The sequence below is a fragment of the Eriocheir sinensis genome, chromosome 2 (genome assembly GCF_024679095.1).
Source record: "Eriocheir sinensis breed Jianghai 21 chromosome 2, ASM2467909v1, whole genome shotgun sequence".
Taxonomy (NCBI): domain Eukaryota; kingdom Metazoa; phylum Arthropoda; class Malacostraca; order Decapoda; family Varunidae; genus Eriocheir; species Eriocheir sinensis.
Window position 1 is genome coordinate 3,531,849 of NC_066510.1, and position 24,849 is coordinate 3,556,697.

A 24,849-nucleotide genomic window follows, 5' to 3' on the forward strand; every position below is an offset into this window, starting at 1 on the left:
GTATACTGGATTTCCCCTCCCAAGGTGCATGGCTTTACATTTTTCTTCATTGAACTGTAGCAGCCACTTGTTCCACTCCTGTAACTCGGTGATGTCTTCCTGTAGGAAATCCACAGCCGAGGGGATTAACAACTGTTTAGTGGGAATATATTAAATCCTGCCCAAACTTGACCTCACTTTTCTTCCAGCATACTATCTACCATCTGCCTCCCTACTCCTCAATGTTCAGGAGGTTGATGCTTTCAATAAATTAGGAAAAATAAAGGCACATCCATCAAGTTCACTGACCTCCCTATCAAAATTCATTAGGGATTATCCCAAGAACTTGCCACTTCCCTCTGCTCAATAATCAACACTTCACTGGAGCAACACACCTGCCCAAGCAACTCAAAAATTTCCTACATCACTCCCATCCTTTAAACTCCCAGCCCACAGACCCTTAATGATCTCACGACAACTGCTATCACACCCAGCCCCAGCCTCATTTGTGAAAGCTTCATTTATAACTGGGCTCATGATGATACAAATAGATTCAATGACGTCCAACAGTTCAGTAATATGAGGTATGCCTCCACTGCTCATTGCCTGGTCAGCCTCCTCGACTTCATACTACACAGCCACCTGGACAAGTGTGACACCTCCCTTGCCCTGGCTTTTGTTAACTTTAGGAAAGCATTTGCCCTTGCAGACCACACTTTTGTCATTACTAGAGGCCATTGAGCTGAGGCTTCACCCTAATCTGGTGGCATGGCTGACAGGCTTCTTCAGCGGCCACCAGCGGCTAGTATGCTCTCCAGGCTCTGTCTCTTCCCTTCAACAATTGATGTGTGGCATCCTGCAAGGCACTAAAATTGGCCCTCTCTGCTTCTTGGTGCTCATCAACGATGCCTTCATGGACATTCCAAATCACTGGAAGCACACTGACAACAATACCATGGGTATACCTGTCAACAATAGGGCTCCAGACTACACACAACTTCCAGCATCGTTCGACAACCTTCAGGCATGGATGTTGGACAACAGTGTCACAATCAGCCACACCAAGACCATGGTGATGAACTTCTGCACCTCCAAAAGATGAGTGCCACCTCCACAGCTGTCAGTTGGCCCCCATCACTTCTAGGTACTCCAGGTCACCAAACTACAGTAGAGCCCCATTTAGCGCGAGAATTAGGTGGATGAATGCGGTCGCGCTAACTGAATTCGCGCCAATTGAATAAAGTAACCAATATGAAAAAAAATATTTGGTGCACACGTGGGTCTGACTTACTCAAAATAATCACTCACATTAAAAAAAATAACCCTACGATTAGCTGCGCTCTGAAAACACGCTTGTGATTCGCTGGGAGTCCGATGACGTCATCGCCAGCGCTCACCCGGTCAGCGGCCTCGCTGCCTTAAGGCAGTATCACACTTGGACAACTGGCAAATCCAAATTTTCCGGGTGTGCGTCACACACGGCCAAGGGGTGTTGCCCGTATCCACATCCACAACGTAAACAAAGCACTTGCCCTGTATCAACGCTGCTGCGCATCATGGCGGCTTGTGCCGTGCATCATGGCGGCTTGTGCCGCGCATCATGGCGGCTTGTGGCGCGCATCATGGCGGCTTGTGGTGCACATCATGGCGGCTTGTGGCGCGCATCATGGCGGCTTGTGGCGCGCATCATGGCGGCTTGTGCCGCGCATCATGGTGGCTTGTGCCGTGCATCATGGCGGCTTGTGCCGTGCATCATGGCGGCTTGTGCCGTGCATCATGGCGGCTTGTGCCGTGCATCATGGCGGCTTGTGCCGCGCATCATGGCGGCTTGTGCCGCGCATCATGGCGGCTTGTGCCGCGCATCATGGTGGCTTGTGCCGCGCATCATGGCGGCTTGTGCCGCGCATCATGGCGGCTTGTGCCGCGCATCATGGTGGCTTGTGCCGCGCATCATGGCGGCTTGTGCCGCGCATCATGGCGGCTTGTGCCGCGCATCATGGCGGCTTGTGCCGCGCATCATGGCGGCTTGTGGCGCGCATCTAGGCGGCTTGTGCCGCGCATCATGGTGGCTTGTGCCGCGCATCATGGCGGCTTGTGCCGCGCATCATGGCGGCTTGTGCCGCGCATCATGGCGGCTTGTGCCGCGCATCATGGTGGCTTGTGCCGCGCATCATGGCGGCTTGTGCCGAGCATCATGGCGGCTTGTGCCGCGCATCATGGCGGCTTGTGCCGCGCATCATGGCGGCTTGTGCCGCGCATCATGGCGGCTTGTGCCGCGCATCATGGCGGCTTGTGCCGCGCATCATGGCGGCTTGTGCCGCGCATCATGGCGGCTTGTGCCGCGCATCATGGCGGCTTGTGCCGCGCATCATGGCGGCTTGTGCCGCGCATCATGGCGGCTTGTGCTGCGCATCATGGCGGCTTGTGGCGCGCATCTAGGCGGCTTGTGCCGCGCATCATGGTGGCTTGTGCCGCGCATCATGGTGGCTTGTGCCGTGCATCATGGCGGCTTGTGCCGTGCATCATGGCGGCTTGTGCCGCGCATCATGGCGGCTTGTGGCGCGCATCTAGGCGGCTTGTGCCGTGCATCATGGCGGCTTGTGCCGCGCATCATGGTGGCTTGTGCCGTGCATCATGGCGGCTTGTGCCGTGCATCATGGCGGCTTGTGCCGTGCATCATGGTGGCTTGTGCCGCGCATCATGGTGGCTTGTGCCGCGCATCATGGAGGCGTGTGCCGCGCATCATGGTGGCTTGTGCGGCGCATCATGGAGGCTTGTGCCGCATCATGGCGGCTTGTGCCGCATCATGGCGGCTTGTGCCGTGCATCATGGCGGCTTGTGCCGCGCATCATGGTGGCTTGTGCCGTGCATCATGGCGGCTTGTGCCGCGCATCATGGTGGCTTGTGCCGCGCATCATGGTGGCTTGTGCCGTGCATCATGGCGGCTTGTGCCGCGCATCATGGTGGCTTGTGCCGCGCATCATGGTGGCTTGTGCCGTGCATCATGGCGGCTTGTGCCGCGCATCATGGTGGCTTGTGCCGTGCATCATGGCGGCTTGTGCCGCGCATCATGGTGGCTTGTGCCGTGCATCATGGCGGCTTGTGCCGCGCATCATGGTGGCTTGTGCCGCGCATCATGGTGGCTTGTGCCGTGCATCATGGCGGCTTGTGCCGCGCATCATGGTGGCTTGTGCCATGCATCATGGCGGCTTGTGCCGCGCATCATGGTGGCTTGTGCCGTGCATCATGGCGGCTTGTGCCGCGCATCATGGTGGCTTGTGCCGTGCATCATGGCGGCTTGTGCCGTGTATCATGGCGGCTTGTGCCGCGCATCATGGTGGCTTGTGCCGTGCATCATGGCGGCTTGTGCCGCGCATCATGGTGGCTTGTGCCGCGCATCATGGTGGCTTGTGCCGCGCATCATGGTGGCTTGTGCCGTGCATCATGGCGGCTTGTGCCGCGCATCATGGTGGCTTGTGCCGCGCATCATGGTGGCTTGTGCCGTGCATCATGGCGGCTTGTGCCGCGCATCATGGTGGCTTGTGCCGCGCATCATGGTGGCTTGTGCCGCGCATCATGGTGGCTTGTGCCGTGCATCATGGCGGCTTGTGCCGCGCATCATGGTGGCTTGTGCCGTGCATCATGGCGGCTTGTGCCGTGCATCATGGCGGCTTGTGCCACGCAACATGGTGGCTTGTGCCACGCAACATGGTGGCTTGTGTCGCGCATCATGGCAGCTTGGCGCAATTTTCAAAATTCAGTCGTGGTAGCTGCTTGCGCTAACTGAGGCTTTCGTGCTAATTAATTTTTTTCTTGGTAGATGGTGGCTCGCGCTAATTGCAGTTCGCGCTAATTGCGGTTCGCGCTAATTGATCTCGCGCTAAGTGGGGCTCTACTGTACTTGATATAACGGTGGACAACCAGCTCAGATGGAAGCAGCACATCACCAACATCATCAGATCACCCTCTTACACGCTGTACATGTTGCCAAGACTCAGGGTGCTGGGAGCACAAGCTGCAAAATTGTGCAGTATATACACATCCTTTATGCTGCTTAAACTCACGTACAGATAGTCCTCAAGTTGCAATGGGGTTTGGGACCGACAGGCCGGGCGTAAGGCGAAATTTACCGTATTTGATGGCTTATAAGATGCAAGGGCTTATAAGAAGCACCCCCCAATTTGGGCAGACATTAAAAAATATAATAAACTGGTTTAAACAATGAATGACAGGTGAAGATTTTTCACCTGAAATTCATAGCCCTTCCCACTATAAGTAGAGAAATTGTTTATGTGCACTTTATTCCATGTCCATAAACGGTCCTATGAATTACTATTATTATTTCTTTATTGATTCATGAAAAACTACAACAAATAAGGAAGCCATTGATATATGATAAATGCAGGTTTGGGGAAAGAATGTAGCTGAGAAATGAAAATTTTCGGCGCACAAAAAAAAAACTGCCGCGACCAGCGAGCGACCCAATGTTTGAAATGAGCGCAGAAAAGAAAACTTATTGAAACTTATGATGCGCGAGAGGGTTAATAATTGCTTGGACCTACCAAAACTGGTCCTTCTTAGACTCAAGAGTATTGCTTTGATATGTAAACAAACATGGTGTAAACAGCAACATTGTCAGAGGGGTAATGGGTAGGGGAGGCGGTGGTTACGTGGTTAGCGTGCCGGCACCGCGTCTGGGAGATTCAGGAGGGACGCGGGTTGGAATCCTGGCCACCACACAGCTGGGATTTTTCAGTCACCACCGAGTGGCCAAAGACTACCCACATACTGCCCTGAAGACCACTTATCAACTCAGATTCTAGGTTACCTCTCTAAAGAGAGGCTCAAAGATGAGCTCCGGGGGACAGTATGAGCCAAAACAAGATGGCGCCACTATAAACACTCGCCTGTGCCACAACGGGCTGGGCCGACCATCAGGCCCCCACCAGTGTATAGTATGTTTAGGTACAAGCAGGGCTAAGCATCGTCACTTAATTTTCTTTGTGACTGGTGATATTTTATATGAAGTAACGGTAAGCACTACCGTTATACAGTACCCTCTCTAGTTTCGCACTATCTGAGTTTCGAGATCCATGAGTTTTGCGGTTAGTCCTAAATTCATACCATCTCGACTTTCGTGCATTATCACCCCAAGTTTCGCGCTGCTTGGACACGTACGGGTCACGTCTACTTACCATCGGCGTCACGCACGCTAGCTTTAAGGGGGGCGGCTACGGGGTATTTTTGGCCGAATATTTTTGAAATCTGAGAAATTCTTTTTCATCGCTCACTGTGGCCGAGATAGCCTAAATTATCAAGTGGTAAGGTTTGTTTTGGTCAAATTAAATCCCTTACGGCCGGGAAGCCATGTTTAAATACCAGCAAGGTTGCGTCAGAGGCCTGAGTCACGCGGTTACACACGTGGTGTCATTCAATGCTTATATACTGCGTAAATTTTCAATAAAAAATGATTTCTTCTTTATGAATCTGCATCACTGGGCATCTCAGAGGGTGGATGGAGTGAGTCATGCTGCCCGAGGCCGAGAGGACTGTAGATCACGCGTCACAACTTTGGCTATGAGGATGGGAACATAATATTACATATGTTTGGTTCTCAAGAAAGATTACAAGAATCTCTTCACTGGCAAGACCTTGAAAGAGCCAGACATGCAACACCCAAGTCCAAAAAGAAAAGAAAACAGCAGAAGAAGGATGAAGAATACCAGCCTGGAGAATATTGATAAAATCTGGCGACAATGAGAAAGGTGGCGCCTTTTGACACCCTCACATACCAGTGAATAATACTTTCTCAACACTGAGAAAAGGGGACCAGATGCCTTATCAATATCTCCAGTCAATCAGCAAGGTTTGCACAATCATGTGTGAAAATTTCATCTCAATCGGACAATTATGAAGGGCATGACAGGGGTAAATGCAAAAAAAAAAATTTAGGAGCCGATTTCTCAAAAGTTGGTTTTTTACACTTCAAAAAATTTCAAAAAATCAGTAAATCATCTGACTGACAATTGTTAGGTATCAATAAAAACTTCAATTAAAGGCCGATTTTTTTATTGGAATAGATTTTTCAATCTGGCCATAGAAAACGGGATACAGAGCGGAGAAAATCAAGTGTGAAAAAAAAAAATTAAAAATTTTCTCTCAAAGATAAAAGCAAAAATCAAAAATCTGTTCCCGACAAAATGTAGATATATAATCGAAGTTTCATTGGTAATTTTTTCAAAGTGATTGACTTAAAAATAAAGCCTGTGAAACAAATTGAAAAAAAACGCGTTTTACCTCAGTGCCCCCTATCATTCACCCAATCTCCATGAAATTCACTATACACTCCTCATTAACACCAACAAACAACATAATAAAATTTCAAGGCTATTGGACCTACCAAAAGAGCTGTAGGGGGGGGGGTAGTCGCCCCCCTTAAAGGTAGTATCACACTGGACGTTTTCCTCCAAACATTGTGGCTATGGCAAAAGAGAGAGAGAGAGAGAGAGAGACAGAGAGAGAGAGAGAGAGAAAACGGTAAGAGAGAACGGGTTGTTTTGAAGCCTCGGATGAAGGCGGCTGCCTTACGATTGGCTGACAGTTCTGAAAATACACTTGTGATTCGCTGGGAGTCCGATGACGTCATCACCGATGCTCACCCTATCAGCGGCTTCACTGCCTTAAGGTGGTGTCACAATGGACGTTTTTGTCCAACCGTTGGGGCTATGGGCAACGCCCGTACACCCAACCGGGAGCGAGTTCACGGTTATCCGTAAGCTGATGTCACACAGAGCTTTTTTCTTCCCAATGCGTTGGCGGCAGCTTGGACAACCGGCAACTCCAACTTTTCCTGGTGTGCATCACACACGTCCAAGGTCGGTTGCCCGTATCCACATCCACAACATAAACAAAGCACTTGTCCTGTATCAACATGGCGTCGTCTGTTAAAGTAAGGGCTGTCGCGGCTTGTGCTGCCATTACCCAAGTTATGGACTTGTTGCATCAGTTAAATGTAAGGAAGAAACAGTTGTGGGTGTGGCATACCTGTGGTTTCTCCATGCCAGTTCTCATTGTCACCACTGCGTGTGCGCGGCCAACCCACCCATCTTGACTCAACCACATAAACACATGGATCAAATAACAACAAACACACAAGCACACACACACACACACACAAAAGTCAGACTCATTAGGAACCATTGCAGATGTTTCACCATTTCCTGAGTGTGTTAGAACGTATTTGGTGAGTGGCTCACATGAACCAAACCTAGCTCTTGGCAAGAAGAGAGCAGTCGTCTGTAACACTGCTCTCTTCTTTCCATTGGGTATGTTTGGTTTGTATGAACCACTCACCAAATAAATTCTAACACACTCTAGGAAATGGCGAAGCCATTTTTGTTTGTGAGAAACATTTGCCATGGCTTATGATGAATCTGGTGCGTGCGTGTGTGTGTGTGTGTGTGTGTGTGTGTGTGTGTGTGTGTGTGTGTGTGTGTGTGTGTCTTTATTGTTATTCAATCCACGTGTTTATGTGGTCGGAGTCAAGATGGGTGAGTTGGCTGCTCACGTGGTGACAATGAGAACTGGCATGGAGTAAACACAGACACGCCACACCCACAACAGCTTCTTCCTTCCATTTAACTGCAGCAACAAGTCCATAACTTGGGTAATGGCAGCACAAGCCGCGACAGCCCTTACTTTAGCAGACGACGCCATGTTGATACAGGGCAAGTGCTTTGTTTACATTGTGGATGTAGATACAGGCAACCGACCTTGGCCGTGTGTGATGCACACCTGGAAAAGTTGGATTTGCTGGTTGCTCAAGCTGCCGTCAGCGTGGTGGGAAGGATGGGGCCCAGTGTGACACCAGCTTACGGACAACCGACAACTCGCTCACGGATAGGCGCACGAGCGTTGCCAGTAGCCACAATGGTTAGAGGAAAACGGCCAGTGTGACACCGCCTTAATGAGCCACACACACAGTGAGGCATGAGGCCACGCCGGAGGGATTTTCAAACACAGACCGACGGACATCCGGCCGCCTCATAAGACCACACCAGACGAAATGCACACACACACACACACACACACACACACGGACTGAAGGCCTTTAGCCCCACCCACTTTGAGACGGCCAGACGAGCCAGGACGGGTCATGTGTGCCCGCCATAAGGCAGCGAGGCCGCTGACAGGGTGAGCGGCGGCGATGACGTCATCGGACTCCCAGCAAATCACAAGCGTGTTTTCAGAGCTCAGCCAATTGTAAGGCTTCATCTGTGGCTTTAAAATGACCCGTTCTCTCTTCCTGTTTTCTTCCTTTTTGCAAAGTATGTATTTTGAGATAACAAGTGAGTAGAGGAGGAAAAAAAGTGAACTCCGGGGGGCAGCATGAGCCACTTATAATGGCGCCACTATAAACAGTTGCCTGCGCCATGATGGGCTCGGGGCCAACCATCAGCCCCAGATGGATAGTCTACCGGCGCCATAGACCACATGTAAAAAAAATAAAAAAATAAAACTTCTCCACGGGTCGGTACAGATAAGCGCTTTTTCAGTGTTTTCAATACCTCAAGTTTCGCGATCCTCAAGTTTAGCGCTATACCTTCGGAACGAAGCGAGCGCAAAACTCAAGAGAGTACTGTACATATTACTTCTGAAAAGAGTTGCCGTTGTTGGTGTAGAAGTGATCACCACCAGGTTTACATTTGCAGAGAGGTTTGTGGTTTAATTTATGTGCCACTGCAGCACTAAAACTTCACTAGCCAGTGACCCAAAGCTGAACCTTGACGTGATAAGACGAAGGCTGATTTTCTTGGACATTTTTTTGGAAAAAAAATTGCGTCTTATGAGCCGTCAAATACGGAACATAAAAAACAAAATAAAATATTATTCAAATGTCTTGCTGCAGATATAGCACCATTCCTGTGCATCCTGCCCTCCCCCTCCTACCCCACCTGTCCTCATGTGCTCGCCTCACCCCAGCCTGGATTCAGCTGATGAGTACTTTAGCCATGCAATGTTGTGCCATGTTACGAACTGAATTATCAAGTTTTGCCAAGATGGTGACGGAAGCCAAACACCCGCCAGGTCATTGTGCAGTGGGTTGTGTTGGCAGGGGGCAGGGGGGGGTGGGGGGGAGGTAGCAGTGTTTATAAAAAAAAAGGACAATTGTGGTTATATGAGCATCCAGTGTCACCTCTGATGCATCTTCTTCCCTTCTGTGAATGTTTCTTTCGACTATGATTGCTTTTTTTTGGTAAGTGGTCTCCTTTAGGGACTGCTGTGGGAATTATTTAACCATGTATTACTACTAACATTGGCCGAGCCATAAGTGTGAGCGCCCGTAAGTCGCATACGTCGTAACTCAAGGACTACCTGTGTGCTGACCCTCACCCAACGACAGCAGCTTGAGAGAGCTCAGGAACAGGCACGCACAGTTCTCTCAAACCCTACTTACCACACCTACGACAATGCCCTGACCACCCTGAGTCTGCCAAGACCTCCTCCCTCCCCTTACAACCACAGCGGCAACACAACACAAGTTCAGGCAGTTGCAGAGGAAGCAAGATGTACCCCAATTCTCTAGCACACCAACTGAGGATTTTTTTTTTAACGTCGCGGCCTATTGCACCGGTAGGCTTCTTCCTGGTGGGTCCTGATGGTCGGCCCAAGGCTTCTTCCCGGTGGGGCCTGATGGTCGGCCCAGCCCGTTCTGGCGCAGGCGAGTATTTATAGTGGTGCCATCTTGTGTTGGCTCATGCTGCCCCCCGGAACTCATTTTTGAGCCTCTCTTTGGAGAGGTCATCTAGAGCCCGGGTTGTTGGGTGGTTTTCAGGCCAACATGTAGGTAGTCTTAGGCCACTCGGCGGTGACTGAAAAACCTCAGCTGTGCGCCGGCCAGGATTCGAACCCGCATCCCTCCTGGAGCTCCCGAACGCGGGGCCACCATGCTAACCATTCAGCCACCGCCTCCCCAACATGCATGCATACAGTAGGTCTGGCCCCATCACTTCTAAAGACTCGATGGCAGAGAACTAAACTGCTGATGTAGAAGAAAGCAAAAAGGAAGATAATGTGGAGGATGTTAGACATGAAGGTCTGTCTTTTGCATTAATTACTGAGCTACACAGCCAGGGGGAACTGGTCGGCACATCCTCGATCAACACTTACCTATGCTTCAGACAGGTGTGCCATCTTCAATAACAAGGTACTGGAGGGCTATTTGGACAAGCACCACAAATACATGAATTCCCTCAAACAAAAGCAGATCAATGAGTTCTTAACCTATGTATGATTAAAAAAAGAAACTTCCAAGAGGCTAACTTTTAGTGGTTCCGCAATGAAGAAGCAGATAACCTCCTTGCCAAGTTCTTGAATAGTCGTCGTGGAAAGGAATAACACTCAAACCTCAGAGTCCTGATGCCCCTACCAGAGCATGCAGTACAGCAGGGTAGGAATCCTTTATGTACGTGGCCTGAATGCATTGAACCCTAGGAAAGAGATCAGAGCTCACAAAGACTCCTAAATCTCTCACACGCCTATAGTCCAACCAAATTGTTGAGTCCGTTTGGGCGGAGGCTCCCGCGGGTCCCTTTCTCCCCTCTGCTCTGCCACACAGTCCCAACACCTATTTTTTCCTATCATATGTTACCTTTACCTTACATATGAGAGGAAGAGATAGGCGTTGGGACTGTGTGGCAGAGCAGAGGGAAGAAATGGACCCTCGGGAGCCACCGCCCAAAAAGACTCGACGATTTGGTTTCACTATAGACTTGTCCAGGGGAGTGTGTTGTACTACGCCGACACTCTAGGGGTTAATCCATAAGACAGAGAAGGACATGAGAGAAATTAGAGATGGCTAGCTCTGGAGGTGATGCAAAATGTGACACTTACATCCAAGACCTGCAGAGACTGAAGGTTGTTGATCATGGGGGAGAGGGAGGCCAGCTGGTTGGAGTTCAGGTAGAGGCGGGTGAGGTCCACTTGCTCCCACCAGCGGTCGTCATCACTGTTGTCCATCCTCATGTTCATGGTCATCTTCTTGGCCTCCTCGGTGTCTATTTCATTGATGTGATACACCTTTTCCGGGACTGCAGGAAGACAGTTTGTGCTCAGTTAACCCAGTAGCAGCGGGGATCATGTTACTTAATGGTCTCTCCAAGCGAGAAAAATGAGAAAAAATCACCCCTCACACAAACCATTTCATAATATATATCAAAACATTTATGATCAGATTATGTATCATCTATTTTGGGGGGTTTATATCATGGCACAAATTTGGCCTGTCGCTGCTACACGGTAAAGCCACAAATTTGGCCCGTCACTGCTACCAGGTTAAATGCTACTCAATGAAAGTGAATAAGAATGTTTTGTATTTTAACCCCTTGACTGAGGATTTCCTACAAGAAGACATCACCAAGCTACAGGAGTGGAACACAAAGTGGCTGCTACAATTCAATGAAGAAATATGTAAAGTCCTGCACCTTGGGAGGGGATATCCAGCATAGCATAGCAAGGAGCAGTAAGCCTGAAACCTCATCAACAGTAAACGGTAAATGGTAAAATTACAGGGGAAAGTGTTGAACTTGATCGAGGCATAAGTTAGAGGCAGGAAGCAGAGGGCGCAAATCAGTGGTAAAAAGTCTGGCTGGGGCTGTGTGTGCTTTGAGTGGGGTCACACAGTATTTGGTTCCTGCTGTTTATCATCTATATTAATGACTTGGACACATGAATTAATAGTAATGTCAGTAAGTTTGTGGATGACACTGTATGATTGGCAGAATAGTTAAATCAGATCCGGACACTAGCCTTCTCCAGGATGAACTAAACAGACTGCATGATTGGACGGGGAAGTGGAAGATGGTGTTCAATGTAGGGAAGTGTAGTATTCTGAGTGTAGGCATGGATAACCCCTGACATTACTATTCCTTGAATGGCACTCCCCTAAGTAGGTCTGGGTGTGAGAGGGATTTAGGAGTCTTAGTGAGCTCTGATCTTTGTCCTGGGGCTCAATGCATCCAAGTGAAGAATTGGGCAAACAGGGTACTGGGTTTTATTCTAGATGCGTAAGTATTAGAAGCGCTGAAGTCATCCTCAAGCTATATTTAGCATTAGTTAGACTGCATCTTGATTATGTGGTTCATTTCAGGTCACCTTACCACAGAATGGATAACAAGATGCTAGAATCTGTGAAGAGGAGGATGACTAAAGTGATTCAAGGGTTGTGAAATCTGCCTTATGAGGAGACTTAATCAAAGTTTATAAATGGATGAAGGGCTTTCATAAGGGTAATATTAACCCCTTGGCTGTGGATTTCCTACAAGAAGACATCACCAAGCTACAGGATTGGAACAAAAAGTGGCTGCTACAATTCAGAGAAGAAAAATGTAAAGTCATGCACCTTGAGAGGAGAAATCCAGCATACCAATACCACATGGGAAACACCACTATCCACCACAGAGGCAGAGAAAGACCTGGGACTATATGTTACCAGGCTACCAGGGAAAACTAAATCCGTACCAATCACAGCGGACAGGTTAATAAAGTTCTGGCAGTAAGAGAGCCAGGCAGGCCACGTAAAAATGAGTTTAAGTTGGATAAATTCAGATTCAACAAAAACATGGGTAAGAATCAGTTTACTAACAAAGTGGTGAATGAGTGGAAAAGTTGGAAAGTTTTGTTTAGTCGGCGCAAAATCTGTGGTCATATGCCAGAGAAGGGGAAGGAATTATAGAAGGGAACAGATCCCAGGAGACGGGACACAACCCCTGATTAATACCTGGTACCCATTCACTGCTGGGTGGACAGGGGTGTAGGGTATTGGAATACCCACCCAAATTTTTCCACTCCGCTCGGGAATCGAACCCGGGCTCTCTCGGTTGTGAGCCGAGTGTGCTAACCACTGCACCACAAAGCCTCACAGTGGATGAGTGGAACAGGCTCGGCAGTCATGTTGTGAGTGCCAACACGATTGACATGTTCAAGAAGAGGTTAGAGGCCACTGTCACAGTCACTTTGTTTGTTTTGATTGTTACCAATGGCGGCGATCGCTGCTATAGTATTTCCACGTTAAACTGGCCGATGGGGTAGTGGCGGCTGCGGGGTTAGCCTAGCCCCGCACCTTGCCACATGCTCTCAACACCTCTCGCTTCCTCTGCAGCCACCACTACCCCATAGGCCAGTTTCACGTGAAAAATTATAGCGTCAATCCCCGCCATTGGTAATGATCAAAACAAAGTGACTGTGAAAGCGGCCCAAGATAAATTCATGAGGAGTAAGGTTGGGTGGGGATTGATTTACAGGAGCAGGCTTGTACAAACCTACTATTTTTTGCAGACCCATTACATTCTCATGTTCTTATAAAGACTGAGACTTGGTGGAGGGAGTGTGTGATTGAACCTCGTGCTACAACTGGAGCATGCTGTAGGGGTCATCAGTTTTACTACAGATTTTTTACCACACAAACTTACAAACAAGACCTGCCATGAAGCGAAAAGTTGGAAAGTTTCATTTAGTCGGCGCAACATCTGTGGTCATATGCCGGAGAGAGACAGAAGGGGAAGGAATTATAGGAGAAGGGAACAGATCCCAGGAGATGGGACACAACCTCCGATTAATACCTGGTACCCATTCACTGTTGGGTGGACAGGGGCATAGGGTGTTGGAAAAGCCGCCCAAATTTTTCCACTCCGCCCGGGAATCGTGAAATGCCAGAATTTTCTCTTTTCTATACTCCAACACAATCTCTGCATGTAACGAAACACACGAGAAATTAATCCAGACAAGGAAAGGTTTGCCGGCGCCGGGGATCGAACCCGCGACCAGCGTAACAGGAGAGCCACTCCTTTACCAGTCAGCCAAAGAGGTACCCCTCTCGCAGAGTGAGTTATGGGAGGCTCACCCATCAGGAAAGTCGTGTCACTACACAGCTCCCCATTCCTATTTAGATTAATTTCTGTGTGTTGAGTTCCCATTTTCTATGAACTTCAGAGAGCATGGGCCATCACTCTACCTGTTACCCCTTTAGGGAGACACAACAGAACCACAGGAGAGGATGCCACCGCCTTGCCACCAGTGAAATGCCAGAATTTTTCTCTTTTCTACACTCCCACACGACCACCGCGTGTAACGAAACACACGAGAAATTAATCCAGACAAGGAAAGGTTTGCCGGCGCTGGGGATCGAACCCGCGACCAGCATAACGGGAAAGCCACTCCTCTACCAGTCGGCCAAAGAGGTGCCCCCCTGGCAGAAGCAGTTATGGGAGGCTCGCCCATCAGGCAAGTCGTGTCACTACCATCGAACCTGAACTCTCTCGGTTGTGAGCAGCCATGAAGCTAGAGCAACACCCAAACAATAACAATGGACACCACCAAATCAGCTGCCACACACCATTACCAAACTAGAGACTTTTCCTTGTAGTGGACCAGATGATTTCCCATTAGTCTGTTAAGGGGAGAGCCTGGCTGGGATTTGTCATGAACATTTTTTTAAATTGACAGTTTTTTCTTCGCTCAGCTTATAGAAAATAGGAAGTGCAGTTCTTAAGTGTACAGATATAAATATAAGATTTCTATAGTATATTTTTCAAATTAACTGACCTGTTTGTATTTACCCAGTTGTATTTAACTAGTTGTAGTTTCACAGGGCCTGGGCTTATGCTCGTGTGGTCTCGTCTCCATATTTGTATTTGTCCAGCTTTTCCTTAAAGTTGTACACACTCTTTGCTGATACTACATCCTCACTTAGTCTGTTCCAAACCTCTATGTTTCTTTGCAGGAAGCTATATTTCTTTATGTCTCTCAAGATCTTCCTTTCCTCAACTTTTTACTGTGCCCTCGTGTGTTGCTGACGTTTCTTCCTTCTCTTAGTGGTAACTCCTCATTGTCTACTTCCTCCATATTAATCAATATGTCGTTTATAAATTTGTATTAGGTCTCCCCTTTCTCTTCTTTGTTCCAGTGTTGGCAGGTCCTTTAACCCTTTCATTGCTAAACGCTCGCAGCGAGCCTTAGGGGTATTTGCTGGTGATGCTAAACGCTCGCTGCGAGCTCCAGCTGCACTCAAATCTCCCGCGTATGAGAGTGTTCCAACACTAATTCTCACAACACAGGATTGACAACTGAGTGGGTTCTTCACCAAATTTGGTGGAAAATCATATCAGCCCAAAGCAGCAAATCTACGGACGAGTAACTGGTGGATGTTCTTGCCCAATATAGCGGCATTTTTGCATAGCTTCACCTATCACCTGACAGATTCTTTGACCAAATAGTTGCAAATATTGCAGTTGGCAATACTCCCTTGCCAGAATCTGAAGGAGAGATGTCCTCAGTTCCCTCAATATGGCTGATCATTCCGCACGCACTGACGTAAGTGTTAACATTCAACACTCCCTGAACGTGCATGTACGTTCGCAAGAGAGGCATACATAACCGACTCCTATAGGTCTGGACCTCCTCTTTCCATTGGTGTTTTTGTTTTTTAGCTGTGATGAATAGTTTTTGAGATACAGAGGTTAAAAGAGACCCCCCAATGGGCTGCCTGACTGCGCCTGAGGGGATAGTTGCGTCCCGTCCCGCGCGCAAGGAAAGGGTTAACCTTTCTTCATATGACAATCCCTCTAGTTCTGGAACCATTTTCATTGCCATCCTTTGTATTCTTTCAACAGTACCCTCTCGAGTTTCGTGCTCGCTTCATTCCGAAGGTATAGCGCTAAACTCGAGGATCGCAAAACTCAAGGTATTGAAAACACTAAAAAAGCGCTCATTTGTTCTGACCCATGGATTTTTTAAATTTATTTATTTATTCTTTTTTTTTTTTTTTTTTTTTTACATGTGGGCTATGGCGCCGGTAGACTGTCCATCTGGGGCTGATGGTCGGCCCCGAGCCCGTCATGGCACAGGCAACTGTTTATAGTGGCGCCATTATAATTGGCTCATGCTGCCTCCTGGAGTTCACTTTTTTTCCTCCTCTACTCACTTGTTATCTCAAAATACGTACCTTGGAAAAAGGAAGAAAACAGGAAGAGAGAACGGGTCGTTTTAAAGCCACAGATGAAGCCTTACGATTGGCTGAGCTCTGAAAACACGCTTGTGATTCGCTGGGAGTCTGATGACGTCATCGCCGCCGCTCACCCAATCAGCGGCCTCGCTGCCTTAAGGCGGTGTCACACTGGCCGTTTTCCTCTAACCGTTGTGGCTACTGGCATCGCCCGTACGCCCATCCGGGAGCGAGCTGTCGGTTGTCCGTAAGCTGGTGTCACACTGGGCCTTTTTCTTCCCACTGCATTGGCGGCAGCTTGGGCAACCGGCAACTTTTCCGGGTGTGCATCACACACATAAGGGGAAATCAGAAGGGTGTGGGGGGTGGGAGGGGCAGAAGGGAGAGTCAGGTCAGGTCATGTCATGACACACACACACACACAAAGGGAAATGAGAAGGGTGGGGGAAGGGAGGGGCAGAAGGGAGAGTCAGGTCATGTCTTAACCTGAGTCAGGTCATATCCTGACCATAGCCCTGATCTGACATTCCCTTCTGCCCCTCCCTCCCCACACCATTCTCATTCCCCTTCTGTGTGTGTGTGTGTGTGTGTATGAGTGTGTGTTTGACAAGTCAGGACATGACCTGACCTGAGTCTGGTCATGTTTTAACCAAATCTTTGATCTGACTCCTTTCTGCTCCATCCTCTCCACATCCTCCTCATTTCACCTTCTGTGTGTGTGTGTGACAGGTATGGACATGACCTGACCAAAGCCCAGACCTGACTCTCCTTTCTGACCCTCCCTCCTCCTTTCTCCTTGTTTTCATCCTCTCTATCTCACCTGTCACGAGAGGGCCTCATAACCAGAGTGAAGCTACACACCTCCTCTCGAGTCTGGGGCTCGCGTGGTATTGAGGCCGCGCTGAGTTGAACCAAACGTGACAGGGAGGAGGTGGCGGGAAATTCAAACACGGTTAACATGTTAATAAGTCTCTCCCTCTCTCCTCTCTCTCCTCTCTCTCTCTCTCTCTCTGTAGCATGTGTGACGCCGGTGGTAAGTAGACGTGACCCGTACATGTCAAAGCAGCGCGAAACTTGGGGTGACAATGCGCGAAACTCGAGGATCATGAACTTCGGAATCATAAAACTTCGAGAGGGTACTGTAGTTTTTTTGTGTTTCTTCTTATGGGGAGACCACACCTTTTCTGCATATTCCAATTTTGGTCTAATCATAGTGGTCACCATCTTTTTCATCATATCCTTATCCATGTAGTGTAATGCTAATCCTATATTTCTTACCATTCTATACGTATCACTGAATATCCTATTGACATGACTCTCAGGCTGTTGATTATCCTGTATTGTCACTCCCAGGTCTCTCTTCTTGAACTTTTTATAATATTTCTCCGTCTCCCATTCTATATGTCCATTTTGGTCTCCCTTCACTCTTTCTCATTTCCATTACATGACATTTCTTCACATTGAACTCCATCTCCATTCATATTCCTGTCCCAAATCTATTCAGGTCCTCTTGCAGAATTTCACAGCCTTAACTGTTTCTTATATGTCTCAGCAGTTTCGCATCGTCTGCCAACAGGCTCATATAACTGCTTAATTTCTCTGGCATATCATTTATATATACCAGGAAAAGTATTGGTGCCAATACCAATCCTTGAGGCACTCCACTATCTACAATTCTCCATTCCAATTTATGTCCTTTACCACTGTTCTCATCTCTCTTCCTCTTAAGTTACTTTCCATCCAATTCTTCATTTTTCCTTTCAAACGTCCTTTATTTTCCGGCTTCCATAGTAATCTTGTATGTGGAACTTTGTCAAAAGCCTCCTTCAGGTCCAAGTACACACAATCTACCCATCCGTCCCTCTCCTGTATTATGTCTGTCACTCTTTAGTAAAAGTTCAGTAAGTTTGTTACACATGAGCGCCCTTTTCTAAAGCCATACTGTTTTTCTGTAATGATATTATGTTCTAGAAATTTCATCCATTGCTTCTTTATCACTTTCTCACATATTTTACAAACTACACTGGTTAATGATACTGGTCTGTAGTTTAGGGGTTCTTCCTTTTTTCTGCTTTTATATACAGTGTGTGTGTGTGTGTTGTTTATGTGTTTGTGTGAGTGATGTAACATGGTGCAATCAAGAGCTTTCCCTGTGCCTGGGAGCAAGGGGATGTGGCGGGGCTTGCACAGTGTATTGCAGAAGGGGCAGCTATATAAGTCGAGAGAGGGCCGACCTACAGAGACCGCTACTGTAAGCCCAAGGCAACCAGCATGTGTTGGAGGCAGAGAGAGACAGAAGTTGTGAGTCATGTGTGAGTGCCTGCCTGTGTCCTGGACTGTGAGGAGATACATGCCTGTACTTTGCCTGTGGAATACATGTGCTTTGCACTGTGACTTGCTGTGTACTCAGTTGTGTTCATTAAAGAAGAAAGCCCAGCCCTGGCATCTCTCAGTGTCCTCCTCACCTGTTCGCCTGCTTGTAAGTGTGTGGGATGCGTGGTTGTGTTGCCGACTCGATGGGCCGCTGTGTGAGTCTTGCCGCCCTGTTCTGCCCTTTCCATGGCCTATGCAGAAGGTGTATGGTCATACTGCCTGCCTGTGGCTACTCGGAGGGTGGTGCCATGCAGGTGGGGTAGGAGTGGAAAGTGATTTTTGAATAGTGTGTTGAGTGTTGAGTGGTGTGCGTCGGCAACGTGGCATCAGGCGGTGATGGCGGGCGTGAGGAGAAGGAGGTAGACTAGAGTTGATTACGGCCATGCTGGTGCAGAGTTGAGATGAGAAGGCAAAGAGAATGGACACTCAAGATGGACGAGCAGGCAAACAAAACATGAATGGCTGCTTTAATGAAATAAATTGAGCATGATAAATGAGGTTTACAGAAGGCATTCTTTGCAGAAAAGTGAAAGTACTAAATGGTGCTACGAGGGAAGGTAAAGAGTACTTGAGGAGACTAATTTATCAGGAAGGACAAATCTTGCTCACAAAGAATTTAAGTTTTTAAGGCAAAGAAAGTATCGAAATTTCACCATCTTCATTTTAAAGTAAACAAAACAAAGTACAGTAGGATTACATCAGTAACCTCTAATTGGTGCCTGAAAAATAATGTTAATGAAAATGTTATTTGCCTGACAGTGAAATACATAACCAAAGGGCTAACTGACGCCTCAATCCCAGAAACTTCACTCATTTCTCCCATTTGAAACCCTTCCATTAAATGCTTACTTCTGTAGCAGAAAGGAGAATCAGAACTGAATGTACACGGGTGATGTGAAACAGACATTAACCCTTGAATGACAGGCATTGCTTTCATCAAGTGGTCCTGAGATACGGGTAAAAACAGCTGATAATTTTTTTGTTGATTCATACTGTATGAAAAGTCTCAACTCACTGAACACAGCGGTGAAATCAAAATTGTGATACGTTGTGTAATAGTCACGCCAGCAGACATGAAATGTAGCCAGGGTGTGAGCTGCCGGCATGAAACACTGCTCCCGGCAGCATGGCGAGGGCCTCCGCCAAGGACGCACAATATGTCAACGCAGGCCAGCCATGGCGGCGGCACACTTCACACTCTCTCCCTCTCATAACTTAATGTCAATAATATGAATTGTTCTTCACACTGATATAATTTAGACAACATCTACTAGACCCACTTACTTTTAGCCCTCCTCAGAGCTGCATGGGGATGGTGGAAGGTTATCAAAAAGCCTTTCATGATCATATGATTTCAGGGTACACTAACGCCTGGGGAAACACTTCTGGCCCCCTTACAAAACACTCCTGTGGACTGACGTTGGGTGTCAAGAGTAGCAGCTACAGAAGAGGAGGTGTGAGGGCCATGGGTGTACTAGGGGGCGGGTGACTGGGGCACGTTTACTAGATGGGGTAACACATGCCTTACGCGCACCCTTCTTACCCAGACTGATGTGATGGGAGGGCCAGAGTGCAGTACAGATAGTGAAGTAACATCACCACTCTCTAAATCACTCTCACTACTGCTGTCACTGCTCACATTATATTCATCACTGTTATCATTGTACTCAGAATAATCTTCACTCTCTATCCCATCCTTTCCTCCTGCTGCGTCACTGTGTTTCCCTGAGAGGTGAGAGGTGTGGGTTCAGATTAGTGACGAGAAAGAGTCTGAGTCTCGGATGCGGATTTCCTACCAGAAGACATCACCAAGCTACAGGAGTGGACCAACAAGTGGCTGCTACAATTCAATGAAGAAAAATGTAAAGTCCTGCACCTTGGGAGGAGAAATCCAGCACACCAGTACCACATGGGAAACACTCCACTATCCACCACAGAGGCAGAGCAAGACCTGGGAGTACATGTTACCAGGCTACCAGTGAAGGGATATCCAGCACACCAATACCACATGGGAATCACTCCACTATCCACCACAGAGGCAGAGAAAGACCTGGGAGTACATGTTACCAGGCTACCAGTTAAGGGATATCCAGCACACCAATACCACATGGGAATCACTCCACTATCCACCACAGAGGCAGAGAAAGACCAGGGAGTACATGTTACCAGGCTACCAGTGAAGGCCAAATCCGTGCCAATCGCAGCAGACAGGTTAAACCTGAGCATGAAAACCTTGAGTTTTGTGGGTGCCCTGGATAGGACACAATAACAATGCATCAAACATCCGTCTGTGACTCCCAACCTGCATACAAACACGGCACAGAATGACACAAAATACCTACTGTGTACAAATGTGGGAATGGTCACATAATGCAGGTTAGTGCGGTGAAGTATCAGAATACCACTCATGATGTGCTTATTACATTTGATGTTACATTCACAGACATAATGCATTGTGAGTAAAACGAGGCTCAATGAACTATCGGTATTTTTCCTAATCCTTGGTCACTGCCAGGTCACTCGTAGCTCAGAGGTTCTCATGCTCTGTGGCTTAAAGTGTTGTGTGTGTGTGTGTGTGTGTGTGTGTGTGTGTGTGTGTGCGAGTGTGTATTTACCTAGTTGTTGTTTTACAGGGCCTGGGAAAAAGTTGGAAAGTTTTGTTTAGTCGGCGCAACATCTGTGGTCATATGCTGGAGAGAGACAGGAGGGAGAAGGAATTATAGAAGGGAACAGATCCTAGGAGACGGGACACAACCCTCGATTAATACCTGGTACCCATTCACTGCTGGGTGGACAGGGGCATAGGGTATTGGAAAAGCCGCCCATTTTTTTCCATTCTGCCTGGGAATCGAACCCGGGCTCTCTCAGTTGTAGGCTGAGTGTACAGGGCCTGGGGTAATGCTCGTGTGGTCCCGTCTCCATATCTGTATTTGTCCAGCTTTTCCTTAAAGTTGTACACACTCTTTGCTGATACTACATCCTCACTTAATCTGTTCCATACCTCTATGTTTCTTTGAGGGAAACTATATTTCTTTGCCTCTCAAGCATCTTCCTTTCCTCAACTTTTTACTGTGCCCTCGTGTGTTGCTGACGTTTCTTCCTTCTCTTAGTAACTCCTCACTGTCTACTTCCTCCATTTTAATCAATACGTTGTTTATAAATTTGTATTAGGTCTCCCCTTTCTCTTCTTTGTTCCAGTGTGTTGGCAGGTCCATTTCCTGTAACCTTTCTTCATATGACAATCACTCCAGTTCTGGATCCATTTTCATTGCCATCCTTTGTATTCCTTCTAGTTTTTTTGTGTTTCTTTTTATGGGGAGACCACACCTTTTCTGCATATTCCAATTTTGGTCTAATCATAGTGGTCACCATCTTTTTCATCATATCCTTATCCATGTAGTGTAATGGTAATCCTATATTTCTTACCATTCTATACGTATCACTGAATATCCTATTGACATGACTCAGGCTGTTGATTATCCTGTATTGTCACTCCCAGGTCTCTCTTCTTGGACTTTTTTTAATATTTCTCCGTCTCCCATTCTATATATTCATTTTGGTCTCCCTTCACTCTTTCCCATTTCCATTACATGACATTTCTTCACATTGAACTCCATCTCCCATTTCATACTCCTGTCCCAAATCTATTCAGGTCCTCTTGCAGAATTTCACAGTCTTAACTGTTTCTTATATGTCTCAGCAGTTTCGCATCGTCTGCCAACAGGCTCATATAACTGCTTAATTTCTCTGGCATATCATTTATATATACCAAGAATAGTATTGGTGTCAATACCGATCCTTGAGGCACTCCACTATCTACAATTCTCCATTCCGTGTGTGCATGTATGTGTACGTGTGTTTTTATAACAAGGGAGACAGCTCAAGGGCACTAAAACAAAATAAAGTCAACAAAAAGCCCGCCAAACGCTGCTCCAACACAAGAAAAAAGAACAAGATGCCAAGAGAGAGGTCAAGTCATAGGCAGGAGGAAATGCAGACAGAGGAAGGCTGTCCCAGAGTTTACCGGCAGAAGGGATAAAAGAATGATGATGCTGGTTAACTCTTGCATAAGGGATTTGGACGTATAGGGGAGAGCAAGAGTAGCAAGTCGAGTGGTTGAAAGTGTTGAGTGTGTTGTTTTGTGTTATTTTTGCCTCTATAACTAGTAGTCATAGTGGCTGGCACTAACAGGTTAGGTTAATGGCAGTGTGAGCCGGGTGTGAGGCCAAATAAGGACAATGCCATCACTATGACAGCACACAGAAGTAACCTCCAAGTACAAACCCTGGATCAATCATCCCACTCCCACTAAACACCTCATTAACACCTTTAACACTTTCCTTGCGCGCGGTACGGACGCGACTATCCCCTCAGGCGCAGTCAGGCAGCCCATTGGGGGGTCTCTTTTAACCTCTGTATCTCAAAAACTATTCATCACAGCTAAAAAACAAAAACACCAATGGAAAGAGGAGGTCCAGACCTATTGGAGTCGGTTATGTATGCCTCTCTTGCGAACGTACATGCACGTTCAGGGAGTGTTGAATGTGAACACTTACGTCACTGCGTGCGGGATGATCAGCCGTATTGAGGGAACTGAGGACATCTTTTCTTCAGATTCTAGCAAGGAAGTATTGCCAACTGCAATATTTGCAACTATTTGGTCAAAGAATCAGTCAGGTGATAGGTGAAGCTATGCAAAAATGCCGCTATATTGGGCAAGAACATCCACCAGTTACTCGTCCATACATTTGCCGCGCTGGGCTGATATGATTTTCCACCAAATTTAGTGAAGAATCCACTAAATTGGCAATCCTGTGTTGTGAGAATTAGTGTTGGAACACTCTCTTACGCGGGAGATTTGAGAGCGGGTGGAGCTCGCAGCGAGCGTTTAGCGCCACCAGCAAATATGCCTAACGCTCGCTGCAAGCGTTTAGCAATGAAAGGGTTAAGGTGAGTTTTATTATGCCTATTCATTATATAACAATTCATAATATTTCAGCTAAAAATAGTAGTGGCAGGAAGAGTTCAAATGGGAAGCATGATTGAAAGTTCATGGGAGGAGGCAACAAAAATTCCTTTGTGCAAATGAGACGGCAGCAAACAAGCACTACTCAAGGTGCTCCCAGATGCTTCCTTTCAACAAAAAATCTGTTATTCAAGAAAATCCAAACCTTAATGCAAAGACCAGGTGCTCTAACTTGCTGTTATCGTCAAAGATATTATTTTAGAAATTATTATTGGTGAGACCCTACAGTACTTTACAAAACCCTTCCTAGAATTGTGCTCTTATTTAAGAATACTGGAGACATCCTTAGGTAAATACCTTCAACAAGCCCCTTATTAGAAAGATTCAGCTGCCCAGATTTTCTTGCCATCCTTATAATCTGAGGGTGCAGCTCCTCCTTCTTGGCATCACCAAACACTGCACCAACATTGGCAAAGCCTCGCATCGCCGGCCTGCCTCGGTGGACCTGGATTCTGGCACGGACTGAACTATATCTTGATGGCCTGGGACGGCTGCTTGGCTTGGGACCATTTTTACTAGGGATGGAAAATAGATAAAAACACATGAAAATAAGGAAAAAGACTTTTTTTTTTTCTTTTTGCTCCTAATTCAAACATTGTGAAGAGGTTATGTGACTGACCTTTCTTCATCTACGGAAGGGGACTTTCCTCGACTTGACAGTGAAGACCCAGACCCTCGCTTGAGAGAGCTTGAGGCAGAGGTGGTGGAGATCCTGCTGATGCCCCGCGCTCGACCCCGATGAAGGCCAACACCCAGGTGGCCCCTTGGGATGCCTTGAGGCTTGCTGAGCTTGTCTTGTGAGTCTACGTGAGAAAAAGGGACTTTCATAATGTTTTCTATGTAGTTGTACCTTAAAATCTGCAGGGTTAGGTAGCAGACACCCATGAATACCTGCTCATCATCATTCATCATCATTTCATCAATGCCTGCTCCTAGGAGCTCCCACCAGGGGATGGCCATAGCAGGAGAGCTTCCAACTTTCTCTATCCAGACACTCCCTCCTTGCCTGCTCAAAGTTTCTCAAGGATCTTTCCCCCCTCTCCCCAACGTACTCTTGCACCCTATCCCTCCATTTCACTGGAGGTCGTCCTCTAGCATTCCCTCCCTCTATCTCACTCACATACACCCTTCTGGTCATCTTACTCTCCTCCATTCGCTCCATGTGGCCAAACCACTTCAAGGTCTGTCGCTTCACTTCTTCCACCACTCCACACTTCTTCCCTTCACCCCTGTGACACATTCCAAAATGCTCGTACACACTTTCATTACTCATTCCATCCATTCTACTCACACCACAAGCACTCCTCAGATAACTCATTTCCACTGCCTGCACTCTAGACCTCTGACTTTCATTCCAGGCCCACATTTCACTTGCATATGTGAGGGTTGGTACTTTTATTGTATTTCTCAAATTCCTCTTTACCTCCATGTTCACACTTCTGCCATTCATGATTCGTCCCAAAAACCCTGC

General features: G+C 47.4%; 1 protein-coding gene across 5 annotated transcripts in view; it reads right to left on the bottom strand.

The window, feature by feature from the left end:
• LOC126998572 (leucine-rich repeat-containing protein 40-like) overlaps positions 1-24,849 on the bottom strand; it is a 98,490-nt gene that overhangs the window by 50,133 nt on the left and 23,508 nt on the right. For all 5 annotated transcript variants that reach the window (XM_050860403.1, XM_050860393.1, XM_050860386.1 and 2 more), the window contains 3 exons: positions 23,998-24,181; positions 23,676-23,893; positions 10,873-11,069 (listed from right to left, as the gene is read on the bottom strand). In XM_050860403.1, the coding sequence (XP_050716360.1) occupies positions 10,873-11,069; positions 23,676-23,893; positions 23,998-24,181 (599 nt within the window). The remainder of the gene's footprint in view (positions 1-10,872; positions 11,070-23,675; positions 23,894-23,997; positions 24,182-24,849) is intronic.